Source organism: Equus przewalskii, chromosome X, assembly GCF_037783145.1.
Source record: "Equus przewalskii isolate Varuska chromosome X, EquPr2, whole genome shotgun sequence".
NCBI classification, from domain to species: Eukaryota; Metazoa; Chordata; class Mammalia; order Perissodactyla; family Equidae; genus Equus; species Equus przewalskii.
The window spans coordinates 8,305,807-8,331,309 of NC_091863.1; the positions used below are offsets into that span (position 1 = coordinate 8,305,807).

The 25,503-nt window shown below is 42.7% G+C and overlaps 1 protein-coding gene across 3 annotated transcripts; it reads left to right on the top strand.

Annotated features, from left to right (window-relative positions):
• The first annotated feature begins 7,892 nt into the window (after window positions 1-7,892).
• MSL3 (MSL complex subunit 3) lies at window positions 7,893-23,522 on the top strand. Of its 3 annotated transcripts, none has more exons than XM_070604443.1 (13): window positions 7,893-8,272; window positions 9,575-9,657; window positions 10,046-10,141; window positions 10,468-10,568; window positions 11,137-11,222; window positions 11,753-11,875; window positions 12,463-12,623; window positions 13,403-13,561; window positions 15,397-15,659; window positions 16,502-16,611; window positions 19,905-20,004; window positions 20,369-20,453; window positions 22,714-23,522. In XM_070604443.1, exons 1-13 carry the CDS (start codon window positions 8,171-8,173, stop codon window positions 22,811-22,813), a joined length of 1,569 nt encoding a protein of 522 aa, XP_070460544.1. In that variant the 5' UTR covers window positions 7,893-8,170; the 3' UTR covers window positions 22,814-23,522. The 3 variants fall into 3 exon arrangements, with proteins under 3 accessions (XP_070460544.1, XP_070460543.1, XP_070460545.1); XM_070604442.1 differs by having other exon boundaries at window positions 7,959-8,272; window positions 15,397-15,476; XM_070604444.1 differs by lacking the exon at window positions 7,893-8,272 and adding an exon at window positions 8,413-8,658.
• The last annotated feature ends 1,981 nt before the right edge of the window (window positions 23,523-25,503 follow it).

Genomic DNA, 25,503 nt, shown 5'->3' on the forward strand with positions numbered 1-25,503 from the left:
CAGGAGTTTTATAGTTTCAGGTCTTAAGTTCAAGTCTTTGATCCATTTTGAGTTAATTTTTGTGTATGGTGTAAGATAGTGGCCCAGTTTCATTCTTTTGCATGTGGCTGTCCAATTTTCCCAACACCATTTATTGAAGAGACTGTCCTTTCCCCATTGTATATTCTTGGCTCCTTTGACATTAATTAATTGACCATATATACATGGGTTTATTTCTGGCCTCTCTATTCTGTTTCAGTGATCTCTGTGTCTGCCTTTATGCCAATACCATGCTGTTTTAATTACTATAGCTTTGTAATATCGTTTGAAATCAGGGAGGACGATGCCTCCAGCTTTGTTCTCCTTTCTCAAGATTGCTTTGGCTGTTCGGGGTCTTTTGTGGTTTCATACAAAATTTAGGACTGTTTGTTCTATTTCTGTGAAAAATGTCGTTGGAACTTTGATAGAGATTGCATTGAATCTGTATAATTGCTTTGGGTAGTATGGACATTTTAACAATATTAATTCTTCCAATCCACGAGCATGGAATATCTTTCCATTTATTTGTGTCTTCTTCAATTTCTTTCATTAATTTCTTGTAATTTTTAATATACAGGTCTCTGACCTCCTTGGTTAAATTTATTCTTAGGCATTTTATTCTTTTTGATGCAATTGTAAATGGGATTTTCTTAATTTCTGTTTCAGATAGTTCATTATTAATGTAACACAAAAGATTTTTGTGTATTGATTTTGTATCCTGCAACTTCACTGAATTTGCTTATTAGTTCTAACATTTTTTAATGGAGTCTTTAGTGTTTTCTATATATAGTATCATGTCATTTGAAGACAGTGACAGTTTTACGTCTTCCTTTCCAGCTTGGATGCCTTTTATTTCTTTGTCTTGCCTAATTGCTCAGCTAGGACTTCCAATACTATGTTGAATAAAAGTGGCAAGGATGGACATCCTTGTCCTGTTCCTTATCTTAGAGGAAAAGCTTTCAGCTTTCCACCATTGAGTATGATGTTAGCTGTCCTTTGTTATATTGCGGTACATTCCCTCTATACCCACTTTATTGAAAGTTATCATAGGTGGATGTTTCTGGTGACCAGGATGAGACCTGCTGGGACACCCCACTCACTCCAGAGCCTGCAGGCACCATCCTGGAAAAACTCGCAGAAGTCAGCAAAGGGTAAGAATTCTTACCAAAGCCAGTTCTCCCAGATCACTATCTGTGGTGCCTGGTCAAGACAGGAAGGTAAAATTTCATGTTGTCCTTTCCTTTCCAAATTAAATTGGCAGGAAAAAATATTAGTTGTTGATCCTTGCTCCCTCAAGTATAGCTATTGCCTTCTTGTTTGTCTCATTTCGTGTCCCAAGAACTTGGTTTGGCAATTGTCAGGTTGGGGGATGCCAAAATATAACCAGAGAGAAATATGGGTGGCATCTCATTTGTGGCCAGATATGGCTGGACAGAAATGTGGGTGCACTCCATTTGTGGCAGGAGTCCTACCGACTGTTGCCAGCTCTCAGGAGAATTGCCTAAGTCTTTCTTTTCGTTATCTTTGCGAGTGGCTCTGGATCTTGGGAGGGTAGTATCTTTTGCACCCTCTTTGAGGATGACCACTCTTGTATCCGTGGGATTGCTCAATACTGCCAGGAATATTTACTGTTTGTCCTGGCTGAAACCTGATAAGATATTCAAAAGGATAGGGCTTTTTTTCTCAAGTAGCTCTATGGTCAGAAGTTGGCCAGATTGGAAACTGATGTTCAAAGCGTGATAGAAACTCTTCTTTTAAGTCTTCTCCCCTAAGCTAAAATGAAACTACGGGCCCAAAGGGAAAGAAAAACATTCTGAAGCCATTGTGGAAGGACTTACTAAAACATTCCAAAGAAACACAGCTATAAATCTAGAATATAGGAATCTTTTGATTTCCATCTTAGCTGAAGATCTTCTCCCTGATGTGAAGAAGCAAATTGAGGATAATGTAGTTGGATGGCTGGGTCACTGTGTAGATATCATTCAGATTGCAACCCAATTCTCTGAGGAATTAAAAACAATTGGGGGCCGGCCCTGTGGCCAAGTGGTTACATTTGGGCGCTCCGCTTCAGTGGCCTAGGGTTTTGCTGGTTTGGATCCTGGGTGCGGACATGGCACCACTCATCAGGCCATGCTGAGGTGGCATCCCCCCTGCCACAACTAGAAGGACCTACAACTAAAATATACAACTATGTACTGGGGGGACTTGGGGAGAAAAAGCAAAAAAAAATTGCTCTTGTCTTACAAATTGAGTCTTTACAAAAACAGAAATGCAGCTCTAGAAACAATTCAAAGCCCTTCTTTTTTTGACCAATCTGAAACCTCTGCTCTTCATCTCAAAAGGCTTGCAGATATTGTAAAAGATCTGGATTTAGAAAGCAAACGCCCTTCTTGAAGAAACTTGCATCCTTTCTCTGTGTGTTTGAGATGTAAATGTTCTACCTGATCTTCTTTAGGAACCCAGAGCCATCTCTTGAAATGCAAATTTCAGGGAGGTAATTCTTAGCAGAAAAAAAGAAGCAGCAATTCGGAAATTGAGTGAATGAAAAATCTGAAAAGTTTTCCCACAAATATTAGTAAAATCTTTAGCCATCTGAGCAGGTAACCTTAACTTATCCTATCTGCCAGAAGCACAATTTGGATCCAACCATTCTTTTATAAACTACTGAGTTTTGCATTGTCATACCTTTCTCATAGCTAAAATTTTAAAAGCTATAAGGTCTTTGTCTGTCTGTATGTTTATGTATAGCTATAGATGTATGTTATAGATGTGTGTGGGGGGGACTGTCTTGGCCACGCCAAGATATGTCTCTTTGGCATGAGGATTATTTGAGGCTGGTTTCTTTGCAGATAGGAAAGCAACTTAAAAGTAGAATTTACTTAACCTTTGTAAGAGACATTTACATTGTAAAGGAACTCTCCATCTGTAAAGATATCTCCCTCTCTACCAGGAAGAAGGGGAGATGACCTTATCTCTAGAAACTCTTAATCAATGGGGAAGGCAAGGACTTAAATCTGCATTTGTTTATTGTGCTTGTCTGGTAACCTCCTGTAACTGACTCCCCCCACCCCCAGCGTCCTCCTTCGTCTTTAGCTGGATGTGATGGTTGGGGGGATGGTTTCGGCCATTTTGGCGGGTTGCTCGGCTTACCTGGGCCTCTCCCATGTGTGCATTGACGGGTAAAGATGGCAAGCAGTGAGATATATTGGAGTACATGAGGAAGCCATTTGGTGTAAACCTAATTCGGCCTGACCTTGTCTTTCCAAAAGGGCCTGACCGAGGAGGCCGTTGAGCGTGCATTGTATATCTGCTTTAGATATTCCCTATGGCAAGAACAAAGGCCCTTGAGATAAAGGTGCAACTTCCCTCCCCCTCCCAACTTTGGCATTTCTTTAAGGATTAAGCATCTTTCCTTAGGCTAGGAACTGATTGCTGGGCTCACCTGTGACCACCCAGCTCGAGACAATAGACTTGCCTCCTGCTACGCCCTCCAAGATAGCAGACCCACTACCTGCTGTGTCCATCAAGCGCTGTGCCGACAGGGCAATCTTGTGACTACTGTGGGAGGGACATTTCAATCACATGTGAAACATCCTGTTTGGGGGTATATAACCACTCTGTGCACCCCACTTTGGTGTCCTTTCTTCCTTTGGGAGGAAAGGCCCCGGGCCATGGTCCTTATAAAGCTTTGTTTAATTTTCTCCTGCTATTCTGTCTCGTGAATTTAATTCGTTCTCCAGCCAGACGAATCCAGAGAGGGTAGAGGAAATATCTTCCTCCCCTACATGTGATATTTTTCTGCCTCCAGATGGTATTGCCAAAATGAATTTGTAAAGAGCTCTCTTTAATAGGCTTAAAGACAAACAAGCATTTATATAAATCAAGTATATGCTCAGAAATACAGAAAGTAACCCAAATGTTTTTCAAGTTCATGTGATCTAGGATAATCTTTGGTAAATAAAAGCTAGTTTAAGTTTGTTGGCTTAATTAAAACAGGCATGCCTTTAGAGTTGTCAGCATTAAATGTAATACTTCTATTCTACCTAGGTTTACTAAAAGTTGAATAAGCTCATGCTATCTCTGTTACAGAATTTGTCAGCAAGAAAGTTAACTTAAGATGATGGTTAGCCATTTAATGTCTCATGAAATTTTCATGGCTAACTCAACATAATTTTTAAGAACAAGTAAATTAAATAGATGTAAGTAAAAGTTTATATGAACTTTTCAACAATAATTATGCTTTATGATATGTCTACTTAAAAATAGTTTCCAAAATCTTTTTTGGTAACTTGAAGGCTTAAAGTTATACTGAGATAAGTTAAATGACAAAATATTGAAATATCAATTACTGAATATGAGTTTATCCACTTTTGGCTTTCATTTACAGAACTAAAGATATTTGGATCTATTAGTAAACATGTTTTGTGCCACATTGTAAAACTTACTGTGAGGAAGAACATAGGGCTAGAAGTTGTGAAACGTACTTACAAATTTGCCAATCCACAGAGTGCTGGTGCAACAGTCCACTTCACTTACTTCTTAGTTTTCACTGAAAATAAACGATTCTAAGGGTTAAGAATTTTAATTAATATATGTAATTAAATCTTCTTAGAAATAATAACCATGAAAGGAAACAACTGTGTATCTGTAAACTGAACTGGATCCTGAATTCTCCTGGTTTCCTCAAATATCTGTCTGCTAGTGTCCAAACCAATGTTTCCAATTTTCTCCCACTTTTCTGATGCAGAATCACTAAGGACGAAGACTGCTCTTGAACTTCCTTGGAAGGGACCACACAAGGTCCTCCTCACTACCCAGACGGCAGCCAACCTTCAGGGTCTTAAACCTTAGGTTCACATCCCTCAATTAAAAAGGGCTCCTCCAGACTCTTGGAAGCGCACACCAGCTGGAGACCTAAAATTAAAATTGACTAGAGAGGTTCCTCCCCAGAAGCAGACGGCGTCTTGAGGTGGACAGCTCTCCCAAGATCATGGATCAAGACCTTCATCTTCAATATGAAACCTTTATTCCTTTTGCCTTTCTGCTATTTGTTTTTTTCTGTTAACGCATGGGAAGACAGTGCTCCTTAACTCTGGCAACTATCACTGAATGTACTGCTAAAGGCCATAGTTACATAACAAAAGTCCCTCGACTTTCTTGCTAAGGTAGTTTTAGATAATAGAATTGCTTTAATTACTTCTAGCTGAACATGGAGTCTGTGCCATAGCAAATAGCTCCTGCTGTACCTAGATCAACACCTCTAGTATTGTAGCAAATACAGGAAATTAACAAAAAAGCCACTTGGCTAAAACAGGTTGATGCCTCTTCAGGTACATTCTTTGATTTATTTGATACCAATTGGCTTGGTTCCTGGGGGCCCTAAGTCTGTTGGTATTATCCTCCTAATAGTTGTCATTGTAATCTCCCTTGTGCACTATGTTCTCTCAGAGATCTTAAATGCATGTTCACAGCCATCAGCAGTACATCAGGTGGGCTCATCGTGCCTGGACAAACAGAAACGAGATGAACGGCAAAAAACAATTCTTCCATGGCTCTGACATCATAACCTATGAGTTTCACAATGAGACAAGAGCAACTTAACTCTGATGGTGACTGAGATTGGCACTAACATCAAATTTTTGGTCAATCTCTCATGTATGAAATGATGACCAAAAGAGGGGAATTGTTAATTAAGCAAGGAGGCCATTAGACTGAGGTGGCTCTAATGCTGTGGTGGCCTATGTAAACAAACCAAAATCTAAGCCTCTAAATGCCTCGAGGTTACAAAATCAAAACTCTAAGGACCACCAATCACAAACAGCCAACCAGACTTGAAGCTATAGTCAATCAATAATTTCCTTACTTCTGCCTCTTCTCTATAAAAGTCTGCCTGAGCTCCTGACAGTGAAGCACTCCTAGCCACCTCGTTTGGCACTGCCAGATTCCAACAGATGTTTGCTCAAATAAACTCAAAAATTTTAATACACTTTAGTTTATTGTTTAACAAGTGACTTCCTCTCTGGAGCTTTTTACGACACTCTCCCTCCTCCTCGGGGGATGTAAGCACTTGTGTCTGCTCTCTTCTAAACCGGCTTTATCAGAGCATGTATGAGGCTTGCACTTGCTTGCATGCTCCTCTGCCCCTCCTGAAATGTGTCCTCTTTGAGGCCGGGGACAATATCTGTATTCTATTCTGTGTGTTTAGCATCTAGCACACAGGAGGCTCAATAAATATTTGTTGAATGAATGAATGGGGGAGGAGAAATGATCCAGAAATGCCTAATATTAATAACAAGCATTTACCCAGGACTAATTATACGGCAGGCATTACACAAAGGCATGTATGCTGAATGGACTGATTTATTCCTAAGACAGCCCTATGAAGTAGGAGCCACTATTATCTTCACTTTAAATTTAAGAAAAGTACATCACAGTGAGGCTAATCACTTGTCTAAGGTCACAAACTAGGAAGTGACAAGTGTGGCACTGGATCCCAGAGCCCATCATGTTCTTTGCCTTTACACAGAGAGGGAAAAGGATGCTCCACCCGCCTTAGAGGTGGAGACCTCTCTAGACGGCCCTAATCCAGGGGAGAGCTGCAAGGGGTGCTGCCATTGGTGGGATTTGTAGCTTTTAGGATCCTGAAGGCTTTTGCATTCTTGGACATTTTACGGGGACAGGGAAAAAAGCATTTCTCAAGGACTTAAGAAGGGATGGCAATGGAGAGAAACAAAAGAAAGCATCTAAGGTTTTGCTCTAAAAGGTTAGAATCTGGAGAGAAAACCTCCATTCACTGGTAAGAAAAATAAAAACACTAACGCTGGGGCTGGCCCCCTGGCCGAATGGTTAAGTTTGTGCTCTCTGCTTCACAGCCCAGGGTTGTTGGTTCGGATCCTGGGTGCAGACCTGCACACCATTCCTGAAGCCATGCTGTGACAGCATCCCACATAGAAGAACTAGAACGACTTACAACTAGTATATGCAACTATGTACTGGGGCTTTGGGGAGAAAAGAAAAAAGAGGAAGATTGGCAACAGATGTTAGCTCAGGGGCAATCTTCCTCACCAAAAAGCATTTTTAAAAAAACGCCACTTAAAAACCGCAAAAAACCCCACTAATGCTTCAGTTATGGTTTAGCCATGACATGCAATACTTGCGCCCCAGAGTTCCTCCTAGGAACCCAGTGAAGAAGGAGGCAAGTGCAAATTTCTGGAGGCAAGAACAGAGAACAGTGTGTGGAGAACTGGCAGTTAGTTCACTATGACCTCAGAGCCTCAAAGCTGGTCTCCAGCCCCGTCTTAATCCAGTAACTACGCTACCCAAAGACTTTCCATTTCTCAAGGAAAAAAAAAAAACGAGCACGTTTGCCCTTCAAGAAGTCTCCCAGCACTTGTCATTCGTTCGTCAAATATCTCCTGAGCACTCTCTCTGCGCAGGTACCTCCTGCCTTTAGGGAGTTTTCAATGCATTGGAGAAGAAAGACCTGGAGGGAGCAACTCTTGAGAGTACTGAGGCTGGGAAATGAGGCCGGAAGACGAGACTTAAGATGTTAACGGCCTGAGAAGGACCCAGCAGCCTCCCCGCCCACTGCTCACCCGCTGTCACCGGGGGAACTCCAAGCCTGCCACCTGCTTGTCCTTGCCCAGGGGTGCCCCGCTGCCTTATTCATGCCTCCGCCCAAGGCCACTGCCCATCTAGACCCGACTCCAGCCCGGGGTCCTCCCTGCTGAGCCACGCAGCACGGCCCCGGAGCTCCCCGCGAGCAGTCGCCCCAGCGCAGCCAGGCAGGCTCTCTGCTAAGCGCCTCCCACGTCCCGGCCGCACAGCGCACGCCCGGCGCGGAGCCCACGTCAGCCGCCTTTCCCACGAGGACGGGAGGCGCCGCTCTGCGGGAAGCCCGCCTTCCCCAAAACCTGGCGGGGACCCGCGGAGGCGCGCTCGAGCGGGAGTGCGCGCGCCCGGTGGCTCCCAGGTCCGGCAGCGGCGCGGGGCGGGCAGAGGCGGGACCGAGGGCGGGGCGGCCGCAGCCTCCGCCATTCCCGGCTCCCTCCCCCATCCCCGTCGCTGCGCGCCACCTACCCGCCCCCACCCCTCTGCCCCACCGCGCGCGCTCCGCCCGCCCCGGAGCCTCGCCCTCCGCCACGATGAGCAAATGAGCGCGAGCGAGGGCATGAAATTTAAATTCCACTCAGGGGAGAAAGTGCTGTGCTTCGAGCCTGACCCCACCAAGGCGCGAGTGCTGTACGATGCCAAGGTGCCGCCGCGGAGGGCCAGAGGGAGGCGCGGGCCGGGGGCCCCCGGGACGGAGGCGGATGCGGGTGCGCGGAGCTGGGGAAGCGGCGGGGCCCGGGCGCTCCCTGCCGGCGGCTCCTCGGCCTGCGCGGCGCCGCGCGCGCGGCAGGGGGCGCTCGCGGGGCAGTCGGGGCCAGGGCGCTTCCGCTTCCGCCCGGCGCGCGGGGCTATGCGTGCGGTGTCGCGAGGCTGGGGCCGCGGCGTCGGTTTGCGCGCGCGACGCCAGCGAGCGCCGCGCGTCGAGGAGGCTGCTCGCCGACGCCTCTGCCTTGGCGTTAAATCTCTCCTCATCCTGCGCGGTCCAGCGCCGTGTAGGCTCCCGTGCGACGCCCTGACCGACCGAGCCAGGTCCTAATCCATAGCGTCACAGCGCTGGCCGTCGATTCGCGATATCGTTGCCCTGGGGCCCTAGTCGTGTCTAGGGCCTACCCCTCCCGCAGGCCACGACTCCCCCTCCACCTCGAGGGCAAGGTTGACCCGGTGCCTCGTCCTTCGGGCCTTGCAGCATTTAGGTTTCCAATCCCCGAGTCGCGCCCCTTGCCTGTCCCCGTAAGTCTCGGGGGCGGCGGGGTCGCGGTATGAGTCACATCCGCAGCTCCTCAGGTCCGGATGGCGAGAGGGTGTGGGCATCGCGGTCCGGGGGTGGGGGCTGGCGCCGGTCCCCAGGGCCCCAGGTGCGTCTGGGCGGTGCTGCCCTTTGGGGGACTTCCCCAGGCCTCCGGGCTCTGCGGGTTCTACTCTCGGGCTCCGCCCCCGCAGCTCCTGTCTCTGTTTTCTGTCCCTCCTCCCTCCCTGCCTTTAGTCTCCCCAGGGGTGCCACGCCCCATCATTTGCCCCAGATGTTCCCTGAGGGGACACCGCTGGGAGGGATGGCGTAATCTCCTGCCAGCCTTCCCAGGCCCTGGACGCTGCGGAGCCGGGGAGACTACAACTCCCAGAGGTCTCAGGGCTGTGGCTCTCTTGTCTGGCATGGACTCTCTCGTTAGTGACAAATCGGCCGGCCAGTGGCTTCAGACGCTGCATCCTCTTCTCACGATCAGAGACCAATCACGGGGTGGTTGGAGGGATGTTTCCTATTTTGAGGCATCCACTCAGGGGAAAAAAATGGAATTGAAAGGAAAAATGTTTCAACCCAGTTCTCGGTCTAAAAAAGGAGAGAATACTTTCTTTTCTTTTAGAAAAAGGTCTATGATCTAGTTTTTCCGATCTAGCTTCTAATATTCTGCATGTTCTGTCATTTGTGGGCAATATTTTCTGGTTTCAGATTGTCGATGTTATTGTTGGGAAAGACGAAAAGGGCAGAAAGATCCCAGAATATCTAATCCATTTTAATGGTTGGAACAGAAGGTGAGTGTATTTGTTAAACCAGACTGAAAATTGATAACCTCTGCAGCACAGGAACGTTGCAAACTTCTTTAAGTTTTACAGACACTTGTAGAAAAGCTTCATTTCCTGTTTTTGCTTTTTCATCAAACTTTGCTATTCTGAAGAATGATTACTTTTAAGTAGATTATATTTGGATTCTCTATGGGTAATTCTAGAAACGCCAGTCGCTTCTGTGTCTGAATGAGTTCCTTTTTCAGTTTGTTTGCATCTTTTTTGTATGATTTAAAAATATTTAGTTTTCTAAAATGTAATTATGGGACACTTCTGTTCCTCTGAGGTGCTTTTAGCATTTGTTTCATATCAAACTGAAATACTGAATTTACATCCTTTTCCTTTTTTGTTTGATTAGCTGGGATAGATGGGCAGCTGAAGATCATGTCCTTCGTGACACCGATGAAAATCGGAGATTACAGCGTAAATTGGCAAGAAAAGCTGTAGCTCGCCTGTAAGAATACAAAAATCATGATATAAATGTTATTCAATGTGTTTTCTCTTAGTGTTTAGAATTTTTATGATTTAAAGGTAAAAATATGGCAAACATGGTTTATTAATTTTACATATTTAAAGTGTGTTAGTGTTTCTATTGTAGTCTAAATAACTGCTGTGTTTTCAGAGAGGTTATTGTATAATATTCTGAAATGAAGAGTGCCGTTTATGTTCTAAAGTTTAGTTTTTAGGTACTTAAGAATCATGTTGTTATATGTGGTTTTTCCCTCCAGACCCATATCAGTCAAGGTGAAAATTTATTTCAGCCTTGTTGACGTTTTTCAGGAGAAGCACAGGAAGAAAGAGGAAGCGACGCAGATTGCCTGGCGTTGACTCTGTCTTAAAAAGCCTCCCCGTTGAAGAAAAAGATGAAAATGATGAAAACTGTGAGTGGCTTCACTTCATTTTCTCTGGCTAAAAGAAGTGTTACCTAGTTCTTTTATATCACAGGATTGAGGAGGAGGATTCATTGAAATTTTAGACAGGGAAACATTTGAAGCTCATTACATGTAACATTTACCCTTTTGTTTTTGACAATTAAAGTAGCAGTCAGTAAGTTCGTAATTTGACCTCATCAGTCATGCTCATGACCACTGCCTTCTTGGCCAGTGTGTTTATACTAACCCCTTAGGGTCAGTTAGTAGAACCCCTTGTGTTTTCTCCTTAGCACCTCCCGGGCCTCGGCCGCACTTAATGAATGCAACAGAGAACCATAGGATCCTAGGTGACTAAACACTTTTAGATCATTAATGTTGTGGTTTTTGCAGCCACTGAAATTGGTGTTATATTTCTCAAATTTTTATTCTGAAAGGTACAGTATTTTCAGCATTTAAAACACATGCAGGACTGTAGTTTATTATTGCCAGCAGTAGGACACACACTCCACCTTAAAGAAGTGTAAGGGTCAAGGAAGTATATAATGCAGGTTTGCCTGATATTTTCTGTTTTACCTAGCAATAAGCAGTTCCTCTGGTGACAGTAGTGAAGAAAAGGATGAAGAAATAAGTGAAGAAAGTGATATTGAAGAAAAGACTGAAGTGGTATGAAGTTTTTATTGTAAAAAAACTTTGTCTCTGGTATTTTTGTAAAAATACTTTTTTTAACCAAATATTATAAAGCTATACTTGATGCTTCAGGGACCATACCCTTATTTATAGTCGCCATATGAACCTCTTCGTGGCTCATTATGCTCATAATGTGTTTTCATAAATCATAGTTACCTCTTTCCAATGAAATTGTGAACTTTACTTTTATAATGGTGATTAATTTTTAAATGTTGTGTATCAGAATTTGGCATCTTCTGCCTGCCTTTAGAGTTAATGTAAATCCCACTGGTAAACTTAAATGGGGAAGAAACAAAATAAGCATTTGCATTGTGGTTAGTGCCCTAAAACGAGTTAACTTTTGACCTTTAATGTACTTTTCATTAGAGCATGTGACATCATTACTGGTGTAAACATTGAGGATTAACTGAGTTTGTTTCATAGTAGGCTCTCATGTGTTAGTCTTTCTTTGGATATAAGCTCTCCTACTATTTTAAGTAGTTAAAAATGGAATTGTGATATTGCAGAAGGAGGAACCAGAGCTGCACAGAAAAAGGGAAATGGAAGAAAGAACAATAACTATAGAAATCCCTGAAGTTCTGAAGAAGAAGCTTGAGGACGATTGTTACTATATCAACAGGAGGAAACGGGTATACAGGGGGAACACACAAAACATGGATTTGTAATGGAGCTTTCATTTAGCCATATTTTGCAATCACAGACTCAAACAATTGAGAATCCTGGAGGAATGAAATTCATATTCTATGTTTTGTGTTGAGTTGGGTTTTAAAGTTCTCTGTCTGTAGTGATCTCCTGCTAATTAAATTAAGGCGTGCACAGTCTTTCCCACCCCTGGCTGTCCTTTAGAATTCTCTAGGGAGCTTTGCAAAATCCTGATGCCTGGGCAATTAAGAGGTTAAGGTGTAATTGATCTGTGGTTGAGGCCGGCTGTGGACGTATTCTTAGAGGCTTTCCAGGTGGCTCTAATGGGTCACTAAGATAAGAACCACTGCTTATGTTTATTTTAAAAATTAATACTATAATCCACATGGGGATATGATAAGTAGAAGAAAAAAATCAAAGAGCTTCAAAGCATATTTGTTTAAAAGATTCTCTTCAAACAGCATTGGCTTTAATTTTGACTTAAAAAAGTGATATAGACAAGATCACTGTTTCTTGGAATATATGGTTTATATAACGAGATGCATACATCAGATGTCTATATTTTTTATGACAGTTAGTGAAACTTCCGTGCCAGACCAACATCATAACTATTTTGGAATCCTACGTGAAGCACTTTGCTATCAATGCAGCCTTTTCAGCCAATGAGAGACCCCGTCACCATCATGCTATGCCACATGCTAACATGAATGTGCATTATGTTCCAGCAGAAAAGAAGTGAGTTGGGGAGGGGAAATTGCTGTCTCATGGTTTTTTGTGTATTAGAGAAGTGACTTCCATTTAGAACAGGTAGCACTGTCTCCGTTTTTATAATTTGGAGTTCATTTAATATATCACTTAATAATAATTCATTTAATAACCAATTTAATATCAAAATATTGTCCCTTTTTCAGAATGTTCAATAACTTCAGGTATCTGGTCGGGATGCATTGGGTGTATGTTCTGCTTCAACACCCAGACCAGTTGTTTTTCAGTGATGTAATTTAGGGAGAGAACTTTTCCTCGAGAAGCACCAGAGTGGGTGATAAGAATTGTATTAAAGCTTGTTTACAAGCAAGTCTTTATTCCAGTCAGAGTAATCGTCCTCATTGTCTGCCTTGTGCATGTGACCCAGCTGGAGTAGAGTCAGAGGTAGATTGGTTGAGTTGAAACAAGTGTTAGGAGTAGTTCATCAGGTCCACCCCCTTCACCTCCCAGTGATTGGGGTCTGTCCGCCTGCAGGACAGGCTGCTTGGGCTCCCTTTTGTGGCACTGACCATGTTCACTTGTGTTCAGTGTGGTTAGTTAACATTACTAGTGTACTTTCTGCACTTTATATTATAGATCTATTCTCACATTTAGTTCTTTATTGTTAGCATCTACAAATTCATTCTTTGGGTAGGTGTAACATATAGTGTTAAGTTTAAAACTCTGCCTTATTAAAAATGTGCAACTTCATTATGACACTTTGGAAAGTATTTATTGCATCTCTAATCTCTTCTTTTTAATCCTCGCAGCGTTGACCTTTGTAAGGAGATGGTGGATGGATTAAGAATAACCTTTGATTATACTCTCCCATTGGTTTTGCTCTATCCATATGAACAAGTTCAGTATAAAAAGGTGACATCATCCAAATTTTTTCTTCCAATTAAAGAAAGTGCCACAAATACTAATAGGTAAGTTAAACAGCCTGCAGGTTGACCATTAGATGTCAGCAGTCAAACAGTTGGATCTGTTTTTGAAGATTGCCATTTGATGCTGTGGGGCCAACATCTTTGGAGGAGAGAGAACATTGAAAACTACTTATACTGGTGGGTTTTATTCCTGGGTCAGCGAGGTCATCATTCGCTTTCAGATGGCTCTGGAAGATTTTACCAAGTGAAGATTCCAGTGTGAGAACTTGGTTAGATTTGAGCAGCTTTCCCCATCTTTCCAAAGACAGTGGGGTGAAGAGGGCACTGGGTGAGAACGGTAGAAGATGTGGGTTTGAATTTAGCTTCCTCACTTATTGGTTGTATGACTTGGGGACGTACCTTCTGAGTCTCTTGCTTCTGCCTCTGTCCAGTGGAAAGAAAATCTGCCTCCTTGGGTAGTTATTATTAAATGAGAAAGTTTGTGAAGGGCTGGCCACCTTTGGCCTTCAGGTAAAGGTTAGTTCCCTTCTCATTCTGCTGCATCACCACTTTATTCCCGCAGTGACCAAGCATGCCCAAATCTGTTCTTTGAGGGAAAAAAAAAATCCCCTCACCTAACGTCTATACCTTTATCTGTATAAGCTACTTCCCTATCTCCCTCATGCCTCTCTTCCTGAGAGGGTGGTCTGTTTTTGTGAATTCCACTCATCCATCTCCTTTTTTTTTTTTTGAGGAAGATTAACCCTGAGCTAACTACTGCTAATCCTCCTCTCTTTGCTAAGGAGGACTGGCCCTGAGCTAACATCCATGCCCATCTTCCTTTGCTTTATACGTGGGACGCCTGCCACAGCATGGCTTTTGCCAAGTGGTGCTGTGTCCACACCCGGGATCCGAACCTGTGAACCCCGGGCTGCCGAGAAGCAGAACGTGCGAACTTAACCGCTGCACCACCGGTCTGGCCCTGTCATCAATCCCGTCTTGCCTCCTTATCACCTGCCTGTGTCTACTACCACCCATTCTCACTCTGCTCCCTGAGGGAGAGCACTAACAACTTGCCACTTGCCATATACCATGCTCTGTATCGGACACTTTTCCCCTCTGTCCCCTTCTCCCTTCCCTTTGTGGCTCCTGTCTCCTGGTTCTGTCTGCCTCATGATCATCTCTTCTCAGCCTGCCTTTTTTTTCTACATTGGTTTCACCCCAGGTGAGAGGCCTGTGCGACTCACTGGGGACCTGTGTCAGTGTCCCCATGCCCTACTCCAGACTTCAAGCTTCCCAGGGTCCGAGGTGGACTGTGTCCCACAAAGCTCAGCTGATGCTTCTGGCTTTTCTAGTCCTGTGAATCGTTACATTGTGATGAGATAATGTGCTATTCTTATTGTCTTGACCAGGGTTTCCTCAATCTTGGCCCTCTTGACTTTTTGAATGGTATCAGTCTCTGTGGTGGTGCTGTCCTGTGCACTGTAGGGTGTTGAGAAGTGTCCCTGGCCTCTACCCACTAGATGCTGGTAGTACTTTCCTAGTTGTGACCACCAAAACTGTCTTCAGACAATGCCAGTGTCCCCTGGCGGGACAAAATCACTCCCAATTGAGAAGCACTGCTCTAAGACAAATATAAGAGGGCCATCATGATCTTTAATCCCAGCATGCCTCATGGAGTTAGTGAGAGGATTAAAATGATTTCATATGTCTAGTTACTCTTTAAGAAAACATTTGTTTTGGCACATTTGGAAGTGAAAGCTTATAACCCTCCTGGAGTGGAGTTGAGAGTGTGTTGTCTGTTCTTTCTGAAGGAGGACATTTGTGAACCACTCCAGGTTTTGCAGAGATTATCTGCAGGCCAAGCGTGTGTGATGCTCTCCCCTCTTTCTTCACAGGAACCAGGAGGAGCTCTCTCCGAGCCCACCTTTGTTGAATCCATCCACACCACAGTCCACGGAGAGTCAGCCAGCTACAGGTGAGCCAGCCACCCCCAAAAGGCGCAAAGCCGAGCCGGAAGCCTTGCAGTCTCTGAGGCGGTCCACACGCCACTCTACCAACTGTGACAGGCTGTCTGAGAGCAGCGCCTCACCTCAGCCCAAGCGCCGGCAGCAGGACACATCCTCCAGCATGCCCAAGCTGTTCCTGCACCTGGAGAAGAGTAGGTCCATTCCTGGGTATGGGAAGGCCATTTCCTTTGTGTTTGGTCTGGGCTGGAAATTGAGCTCCTAAAAGAAGTCCAGCCGGCAGGTGGGCTGGGGAAAGAATGGAGGTGAGTGCACAGTCACACGCAGTTTTGTCCACTCGGCTGTGGGAATTCAAGTCAGGAGTTTACCCTCCACCGAGGCTCGTGAGGCATTTTCCCTAGCCTGCAAGCTGGAGCAACTGGCAGGAGAGAGGACCCACCACACCTTCAGCTCTGCAGTTGGATGCTTGGCGCCTGCTGGTTTAGCTCTTTTTTTTTTTTTAAGATTTTAGTTTTCCTTTTTCTCCCCAAAGTCCCCCCCCCCCCGGTACATAGTTGTATATTTTTAGTTGTGGGTCCTTCTGGTTGTGGCATGTAGGACCCCGCCTCAGCATGGCTTGATGAGTGGTGCTATGTCTGCACCCAGGATCCAAACTGGCGAAACCCTGGGCCACTGAAGCAGAGCACGCGAACTTAACCACTCAGCCACGGGGCCGGCTCCTAGCTCTGCCTTAAGAGTCCCTTAGCAGTTGCTCCCCACTTCCCCTCCCAGCCCTAATCTACCATACTAGGCAACCACTAATTTCTTCCTGTCCCTATGGACTTGCCTTTTCTGGGCATGAATTTGTATCAAGGGAATCATACAATAAGTGGTCTTTTTTTTGCCAAATAATATTCCTGGTACTGTCTTTTATAATAGAAAACTGTTATTGTTGAAGATGAATAACTTCTCTGATTTTGTAACCGTCTTCCAGCAGTCTTTCATTCGGTACCTGTGTGATTTACAAGCAAACAGTTAACGTCTTTTTCTTTTGAAGAGACACCTGTGCATAGCAGATCGTCCTCTCCTGCTCCTCTGACCCCCAGTAAGGAAGGGAGCGCGGTGTTTGCCACCTTTGAAGGCAGAAGAACAAATGAAATAAACGAGGTAAAGCCTTAGTATTTGCTGTCATCCCCAGCGTGTCCTTCCTTCTGTGGTTGCTTAAGTCCTGTGGGAGGAAATTGGGTTTCCTTAGAAGCATTATGTTGCTCTTGCTGTGAATATTAACAAAATTGTTCATGTGATGATGTTTAACATTGTGTTTTTGATTTTTAAAATGAGAAAATTGTTAGCGTTCCAGCCCTACAATTAGTCATATTTTATCTTAAATAAGTGCAAGTATTGAAATATGAATATTTTCATTTTATAGAACAGGTGTCAGCACACTTTTCCGCAAAGGCCAGAGTGTAAATATTTTAGGCTTTATGGGCCACACAGTCTCTGTCAAGACTACGCAACTCCAAAAGCAGCTATAGACACTGTGTAAATGAATGGGCATGCTGTGTTCCAATAAAATTTTATGGACACTGAAATTTGAATATCAGATGGTTTTCGCATGTTATGAGATATTGTTCTTTTGGTGTTTTTCCAACCATTTAAAAATATAAAATCCATCCTTAACACTAATTAATAGCCATCCCTTTGAGGGCGTGCTGTATGCCCAGCATTGTGCCAGGCATTTGAGCTAAATTACCTCAAATTCCCAAGAACCACCTTGCCATCAAGTTTCCATTTTACAGACAAGGAAACTTCATTTAAAAACTCTATTTTTAAGGCCTGTTAACTGATGTTTAGGTAGTGAGTGTTTCAGGGGTTCAGGAGATGTCTTAGTCCCTGGGATATTTTGTTAATCTCACCTAGGAGGTGGGATTTCCTTGTTTCTGTGCACGTGGGAGATGGCTTTACTAGGCAGGGAGAACATTTGATGATGAAGGTTGGCAGACTTTCTGTAAAGGGTCAGATGGTAATTATTTTCAGGGCTGCGCACCATACAGCCTTCTTTCAAGACTACCCAACTCTGCTGTTACAGCATGAAAGTGGTGTGGACAGCTCATAAATGAATGGGGGTGGCTGTGTGCCCCCAGAATTCATTCGTGCACACTGGTAATTGAATTTCATATGATTTTCATGTCATGAAATATTATTCATTTGATTTTTTTAACCGTATAAAAATATAACAAATAGCACAAGGGGGTCAGACTGGATTTGGCCTAAGGGCTATAGCTGGCTGATCTCTGATAGAGAAACTAGAAAACCCAATTTGTTTTACAGTGATGTGTTGAGGGAAGGTTAGGACATTCCTAGTACTAGCAGTCCCTAATGTCCCAGGTTTTTTTCTTCAGAGAAGGAAGCCCTGCGGGTGTTATTGTTTAAGGGGAATCTCCTTTCTTTTAAAAATCTGGATGTTCAGGCGGGGGGGGGGGGGGGGGGGGCGGGCCATTCCCACTCTGGTCAGTGGTGCAAGCCCACCATCTAGTGGTTATAGGTACAGCTGCAAGCTCTGGTGAAAAAGCAGGGTTTCTGGTAAATGGTGGGGGAGTGCAGCCGGCTCTCGTGGTGACTCATGAGACCTTAGTGAATTCCTACCTTCGGAAGAATCTCTATAGCAGTGTGTTCTAACTGGGGCTGTGCACCCAAATCACCTGAGACTTTCTCCCAAGGCTGTTCGCTGACCCATGGCATCAGGGGAGGGTCTGGACGCACACATTTCTCCTTAAGATGCACAAGTGGTTTCTGTGCACACTCCAGTTGAAAATCCCTTTGGTGAAAACCTGTTGGTTTCCGCCATGAAATGTACCTTTGATAGATAGATGTTACACTACTTTGAAATGTAGAGTTGAGTGAGTGAGGTCAACTGGCTTGCTAACTGGCTAAATGACCTGCTTTTGCATGTGTGCTTCGTGCTTCCAATGATTGCAAATTCCCAAATGTTCACTTCGGGTATCACTGTCAAAATAGTTCCCGAGCTTCAGCTGTGTGCACCACGGGGTTAGGTGCTGGGGATGGCATAAAGATGCTGAAACCATATCCCTGCCGTCAGTCTACAGCACAGAAGGGTGGGGTCAGCAAGGCAAGAGCTGAAGCCAGGGCCTTCAGCATGGAGTCATCAGAACCATGGTGGTACTTGTTAGCTTCTACAATTTCATTTTGTTAAATTGACTACTTCAGCTTCCGGGGTAGTTTTGGCATTCTTCTGCTTTGTCTTGTAGAGGGTTTCCTTCGGCCCTACTATTTCCAGATTAAACTTGACAGATCCCGGAAGGTGAAGCAGCAACTCAATAGAATAGGTCTGTAATTTGCTGAAGTGTTTCTACAGAAGCTCAGCAGAGAGTTTTGAAATATAACTTACTTTAACAAAAGTCCAAAATCCACCTGTTCTGAAATTCAGAGTGAAGGAAAAGAAATCAGTTACGAGAGTTGAAGTCTGTTTTCACTTGATTCAACGTGTCAAATTAGTTTCCAAAGTGAATCTAACATAGCAGGAAATTAGGGAATCTTGCAACAATGGTAATATTACTGAAAACATCTTTGGATTGTGTTTTACTGCTTCATTCTCTAATACAGCAAGATTTCCAATAAAGGAGGAGGGACAAAGTGACCAAATCAATTATAGCTAATTTATAGGTAGTAGCTGTTGAGAATTAGGAAATCAAATATTTCCTTAATCTAACTTTGAGTCTTCCCCCCTCATTTTTATTTGCTTTCATAGGTTTTTGCTTATTTTGATGTAGTGGCATTTTTTTGCTTTACATACAATTTATTGTCATAGTTTTTAGGTGATTAGAAGTGTCTCCATGTTACCAAGGAAGATGGATCCTCCTGTGATTGATTTAAAAGGCAAAACATGTTTTGAAAATACTATAGTAAAAAGGATGTAATATACATGCTAATATGTAATCTATGTGGGAAAGACACACCTCTATCCCCCGTGCCCCATAAATCATAATTCCACCACTGAGAAATGAACACTTAACATCTTGGTATTTTTCCATGTATTTATATGATAATTATACACATTATAGTATGTATTTACTTTTTTGCAAGTGTATTGAACTTAATTATTTTGTAGCTTCATCCTCTTCACCATAATACATTATACTCTCCTATATCCTGAGATCATACCCCGAACGAGCTTCATGGGAAGTCAGAGGGGCTGCTTTAGAAGTTCCACATCCGTTTATTGTCACCATTTACTCCCATTTTCTGGTCCAGCTTGGAAGCAACTCCTGAGGTGCCAGAGGGACAGGAAGCTTGGGGGTGAGAATGTGACACTGACGTCTGTCTGTCTGCTGGCCTGATAATGTCAAAGTATGCGTAGTGCTGCCAGGATTCCAAATGTTAGTGTCTGTTGATAATGGAGTGTTAAGATAAATAAAGCGTTTAATTCATGCTTTTCCCAGGTCCTCTCTTGGAAACTGGTACCTGACAGTTACCCCCCAGGTGACCAGCCACCTCCACCCTCTTACATTTACGGGGCACAACACTTGCTGCGATTGTTTGGTAAGGAATCCTGGTCCCTGCTTTCTTCTCCTCCCCCCCTTTTTTTTCGCTTTGGTTTTAACACTCTTGTTAGCTTATGTACATCTTTTGGTAATTTGGGGGTCTAAGAAAAATCATTGAAAGGTAACCTCTTCCAAAAGAAGGACACTGAATAAATCTTAAATTTCATTAAAAGTGTGTTTGTAATATTTGTACTACTACTCCACCTTTATCTTCAGTAATAGTTTTTGGTTTTGTTTGATAAGGTAGATGTTAATTTCAGGTCGAATAAGGATAAACAGGGACCCAGACAATCCCTGAGTGTGTCCTGCCCATTGCCAGATTCTGCCAATTATAAATGGTTTTGCTTTTATTTTTAATGCAGTGAAACTTCCAGAAATCCTTGGAAAGATGTCCTTTTCTGAGAAGAATCTGAAGGCTTTACTGAAGCACTTTGATCTCTTTCTGAGGTATTTTTATTCCTTTGTCAAAACTTAGCTCTGCCACCTTATATATGACTTCTCTGAACTGTTTAACAAATGTGAAAGCTAGCTCTGGTATTTTAAATAGTAGCAGTATTACCTAAGTATGGTTGGTTCTAACTGTAATTGTAACATAGGGGATTTTTTCCCTATTTCTTTTTTCCATAATTTATCTGGTTTCTGAGTCAAGGGTATTCATTGTACAGAGATAAAATTTTTTGTGTCACTAGAACAATCTAGTTGGATAACCATGTGAATAGAAAATTAATTCTTTACAGTAGGAATGGTTGATAATTTAGTTTTAGATTTTTTATTCAGGAGTATCTTAAATGTTAGACTTTCCTTCATTGTACATATTATAAACTAACTTAAATATTAGCAATTACAGGTTGGATTTTGGTGTTTCCTTTAGAGTTAAGATAAATGATCATTAGTCTTTGCTGACAGTTTGTGAATTCAGAGAAAGGTATTGTTTTCTGTACCTGACAGAGCCTGTCATTTTATTATATCATAGGATCATTTGCCCCGAGTCTCTTCGCCGCCCCCCCCCACTCGCCCCACCATGCTGTAGGCCCCAGCTTCATTTATGCCTGTGGCCCAGCTCTCTCCCACCCAGATATCTATTGACCAGTTCCTCTCCTTGGGTTTCAAGGCTGGTCATCACCCTGCCTCACCCGGCTCATCCTATCTTCCTGACCTTGTTTCTTCCTTCTCTTTAAAGGGGTCCCTTTTCCTTGTAGTCAGGCCCCAACCTACAAGCACTAATCAAGTAGGATTTACCACATAGTGGAGAGCATTCCAGTCAGAGAAATCGATCTTGGAGTTTTTTAAAGATGCTTTTATGCAGGCATTTTGAATAAAGTGTTTGTGAATGAAATTAGACTTTATAGCATTTTATTAGAAATAACTTTCAAAAAGACCTTTTTCCCTTTTAGCCTCCCCCTCAAACAAACCCACAACTCTGTTTAGCATAAAAATTTTATAAGCTGAAATCAAATATTGCCAATAAAATGTGAAGAGATAGCTTCAAGTTAGCATAAGAAAGCCTGCTAATTTTGAGGTATGCCCAATACAAAATAGAAACTAGGGTTTTAGGAAGTAACTTAGAAAGATTCACAAGTAAATATAGTAATTGGTTTTGAAAATGTATCCAAAGGTATCAGCTAGAGAATCAGTGGACTCAGTAATTGCCATAAAAAGGGTACAATCAAAGAAGAAAAAGAGTTAGCTCTTGAATGAATTTTGACTCAGTTTTTACTAAAGAAGGTATTGTAGAGGTTTATCCTTACATTTTTAGGAATTTGGACAGATGGGAGGAGGCTGGGGAAACAAACATGAAGCTAATTAGGTTACTAGTTAATATGGCTCATGTGAGAATGTTTTAGCCCTCTATGGTGAAATCTTTCACACTTCAGAGTCAAGACGGTATCTGTGTATTGCAGACTCTTGAATGACTGGCCACATTTTAACATTCAAATGTGTCAGACGTCAGTCAGTCTCGTTTACAAGTTTTGGTACTGCTGGACCTGTAACACCTTTTGGCATGGCAAATTAGGACACAAAACGCTCTTTATTAGTTATACCATTCAATTGTGGTTTAACTTAGCCCATATAAGCATTGCAGATTTCTCAAGTGACCTTTGTTGAGTTTATAATTTATTTTTTTTTTTTTTTTTTTTTTTTTTTTTAAAGATTTTATTTTTTCCTTTTTCTCCCCAAAGCCCCCCGGTACATAGTTGTGTATTCTTCTAGTTGTGGCATGTGGGATGCTGCCTCAGCGTGGTCTGATGAGCAGTGCCATGTCCGCGCCCAGGATTCGAACTAACGAAGCACTGGGCCGCCTGCAGCGGAGCGCGCGAACTTAACCACTCGGCCACGGGGCCAGCCCCCTATAATTTATTTTTTATAGTTTGTTTTTGAAGCAGGAAAATGTAAAAATAGTCACTGAAGCCTTTTTTGCACAGAAGTGTTTATATAATCAAGACTGCCACCTAGCGGAATTTGGGTTCTATTCTATTTCTATTGTACACTTCATAGTGAAAGGATTCTGATGAAATAGTAATTAACATAGAAGCTGGATGTGTGCAATGAAAGTAATCAGTATATAGACATCAGGATTATATTCATTTTTTCTCTTCCCAATACCAAATAAGAGTGAAAAGTTAGAGTGGTTGGAAGTTAAGATTTTGCATGCTGGTATTTAGTCCTTACTGTGATGATCATCAGGGCCATTTTTTTCTTTTTCCAGGTTTTTAGCAGAATACCATGATGACTTCTTCCCAGAGTCTGCCTATGTCGCTGCCTGTGAGGCACACTACAGCACCAAGAACCCCAGGGCTATTTATTAAGGCTTTTAATGGTTCTGGAAGAAGAGCTTCTCTGTCGAGCTTTGTGTTCTCGGTTCCCAGTGAAGAGCTAGGGAGATGGTGGGCCTTCAGACAGAGTACACGCAGTGCCCTCCCTGGGGAGCTCTGACAGGCAGGCCCATTAATTTGAGTTGCTTACCTACTGTAGTTATTTCTGTTAAGGATTACTTCTTAGGTACCTGAACGGCCTCCAACATCTGACCCTTGCCACTGTACACGTGATCTGTGATGGTGAGAAAAGAGCAGCTGTGTTCACAGTGAAACGTTGATGAAAGTGTGTCTAGGTTAGGCTGTTTCAGTAGACGTTGGAGTTATTTGTTGGCAATAACCACATTTTTTAGTTATTTGTTAGCATTAAGCGAAATTGTTTTCCAAACTGTTTTCATTCTATGATGAGGCCGAGCAACTCTGTCCAACAGATTTTAGTTTTGCTTGGAAACCGCAAGGTAGTCCCAGAATATTTTAGAGGAATTGATATTGATGGCAAAAGAAAATTTGCAGCTATACATTTGCTTGTTACAGTTCATTTTCTCTAAAACCTTATTTTTGGTGATCTAAATAAAGCATTTCCTGTCTTGTTTGAGATTTTACAGCTGTACTTTGTTGTGTAATGTTATGGTTCCCTTTCTGTAAAACCTTATTTTTGGTGATCTAAATAAAGAATTGCCCATCTCGTTGGAAAGAACCAGGAGAGAGTTTGCACTCTGGCTTTGTCTTCTTTCTTTGTTGCAGAGGAACAGTAAGGTGACCTTTTGACTCATAACTTTTTGTTTTGTTTTGCTTTTGTGCCTTTTTTGTTAAGGCTTTTTGTTTTCCTTTCCTTCTTTGATTTTGCCTCACTTGGCGGCTTGACTAGGAGGTGGTTACTAGAAGTTGGTGCAGCTCTTTGCTGTCTTGTTGCTGTACTCGTGGCTGGTCTGAGACCAACACATTTATCCTCCTCCATCGTTACCAGCTGTTGGTCTCCGAAGTCACCCTTCTACTCATCCTTGTTTCTTACATGCCTCCCCCAAGCTCGCTCTCCCGGGATGTTTTAGAAAGTTCTAACACAATTGAAGGGATACTAGTACCACACAAGCCTTGAATAGAGCCCCTGCCTTTTCTTATAGGTCAGTTCACTTGACCTTAACTTCCAAGATCACTGATCATGAATGACAAGGGCCACGGGAAGTTTTTTTTAAAGCTATAAATGGTTCCATCAGAGAGACTTATGCATGCACTGATCAGTGAGAATCATAACCTCTAAATCAGAGTAGACATCATCTCAGTGCACTTAGTTGCTAAGTAAGACTTGGGTTTTTGGTGTCTAATCTGGAGTAGCATTTGGATTCATCCTAGGTTTCATCTCCATTTGGTTTATGCAATGCATGTTTAAATCTGGTGCACTTGCAGCATGCTCTGAATTATTGAAAAAATTTAATCACTAATTATTCATGGCCCAGAAAAGAAGAAAAAAAAATTCCCTTACAAGAATCTACTTGTTAAATGTCCCCAATGAAATGAACACAGACTGTCTCTTGGAGCATTCATATAGTTATATACCTTGAGTTTACAGTTAATTCAATTTTTTTTTGGTGAGGCAGATTGGCCCTGAGCTAACGTTTTTTTTTTACCCAAGGAAGATTGTTGCTGAGCTAACATTTGTGCCAGTCTTCCTCTATTTTTTGTGTGTGGAACACCACCACAGCATGGCTTGATGAGTGCTGTTGTAGGTCCACGCCCAGGATCCAAACCCGCAAACCCCAGGCCACACAAGCGGAGTGCATGAACTTAACCACTATGCTACCAGGCTGACCCCCTCGTTTTAATAATGAAAAATTTTCTTCCCTCAAAGACGTTTCTTTTTTTTTTTTTTTTTAAGATTTTATTTTTTCCTTTTTCTCCCCAAAGCCCCCTGGTACATAGTTGTGTATTCTTCGTTGTGGGTTCTTCTAGTTGTGGCATGTGGGACGCCGCCTCAGCGTGGTCCGATGAGCAGTGCCATGTCCGCGCCCAGGATTCGAACTAATGAAACACTGGGCCGCCTGCAGCGGAGTGTGCGAACTTAACCACTGGGTCACGGGGCCAGCCCCTCAAAGACGTTTCTTAATAACAACTTCCTTTAAGCTGATTATTTGCAGCTTAGGTTGATTTAAATAACTTCAAAATATTATGCCTTTATTGTATATTACTAATAAGTTTTCAAATAATTCATCATTAAAAATATGATTTAAATGTCTAGATTATCCTTATAAAAGTTATACATTATTCTCCTTTTGTCAATTTTTAAATTGTTACTTTCCTAAACTGCCAAACCTTGCAGTTCAGTTATCACATTTATGGTGTTAATGTTTTAAGTCATTTAAAGGTGTATTCAAAATAATATTTCAATAACTCGTGTATCAGATCCTTGTATTAGGACTTTGAAAAAAACGTGAGGGCAAAACACTTCTGAACAGAAGTAGATTATAAATCCATAGTACAGTGTACACAAAAAAATTTATGAGTTGACATTTGTCATTAGATTATGTTATCAACTCTAAACGTGAGGAAGTACAATTACCCTGTTTTGCCATTATTTTTTTAATAACTCAGTGGCCTCTGCCCTTTAATATTTAGTTTATCAATGGTAAGTTTATCTGAACATTTATTGACAACCACCTACTGTGGTGCCAAAAACTGCTAGGTATCGG

Bases quoted from the DNA above. Each gene is read 5' to 3' on its own strand.
- MSL3 (XM_070604443.1), top strand. From the start codon at position 8,171: ATGAGCGCGAGCGAGGGCATGAAATTTAAATTCCACTCAGGGGAGAAA. The intron at 10,142-10,467 runs GTAAGAATACAA...GACGTTTTTCAG, and splicing joins AGAAAAGCTGTAGCTCGCCT to GAGAAGCACAGGAAGAAAGA. The intron at 16,612-19,904 runs GTAAAGCCTTAG...TGCTTTTCCCAG, and splicing joins GAACAAATGAAATAAACGAG to GTCCTCTCTTGGAAACTGGT.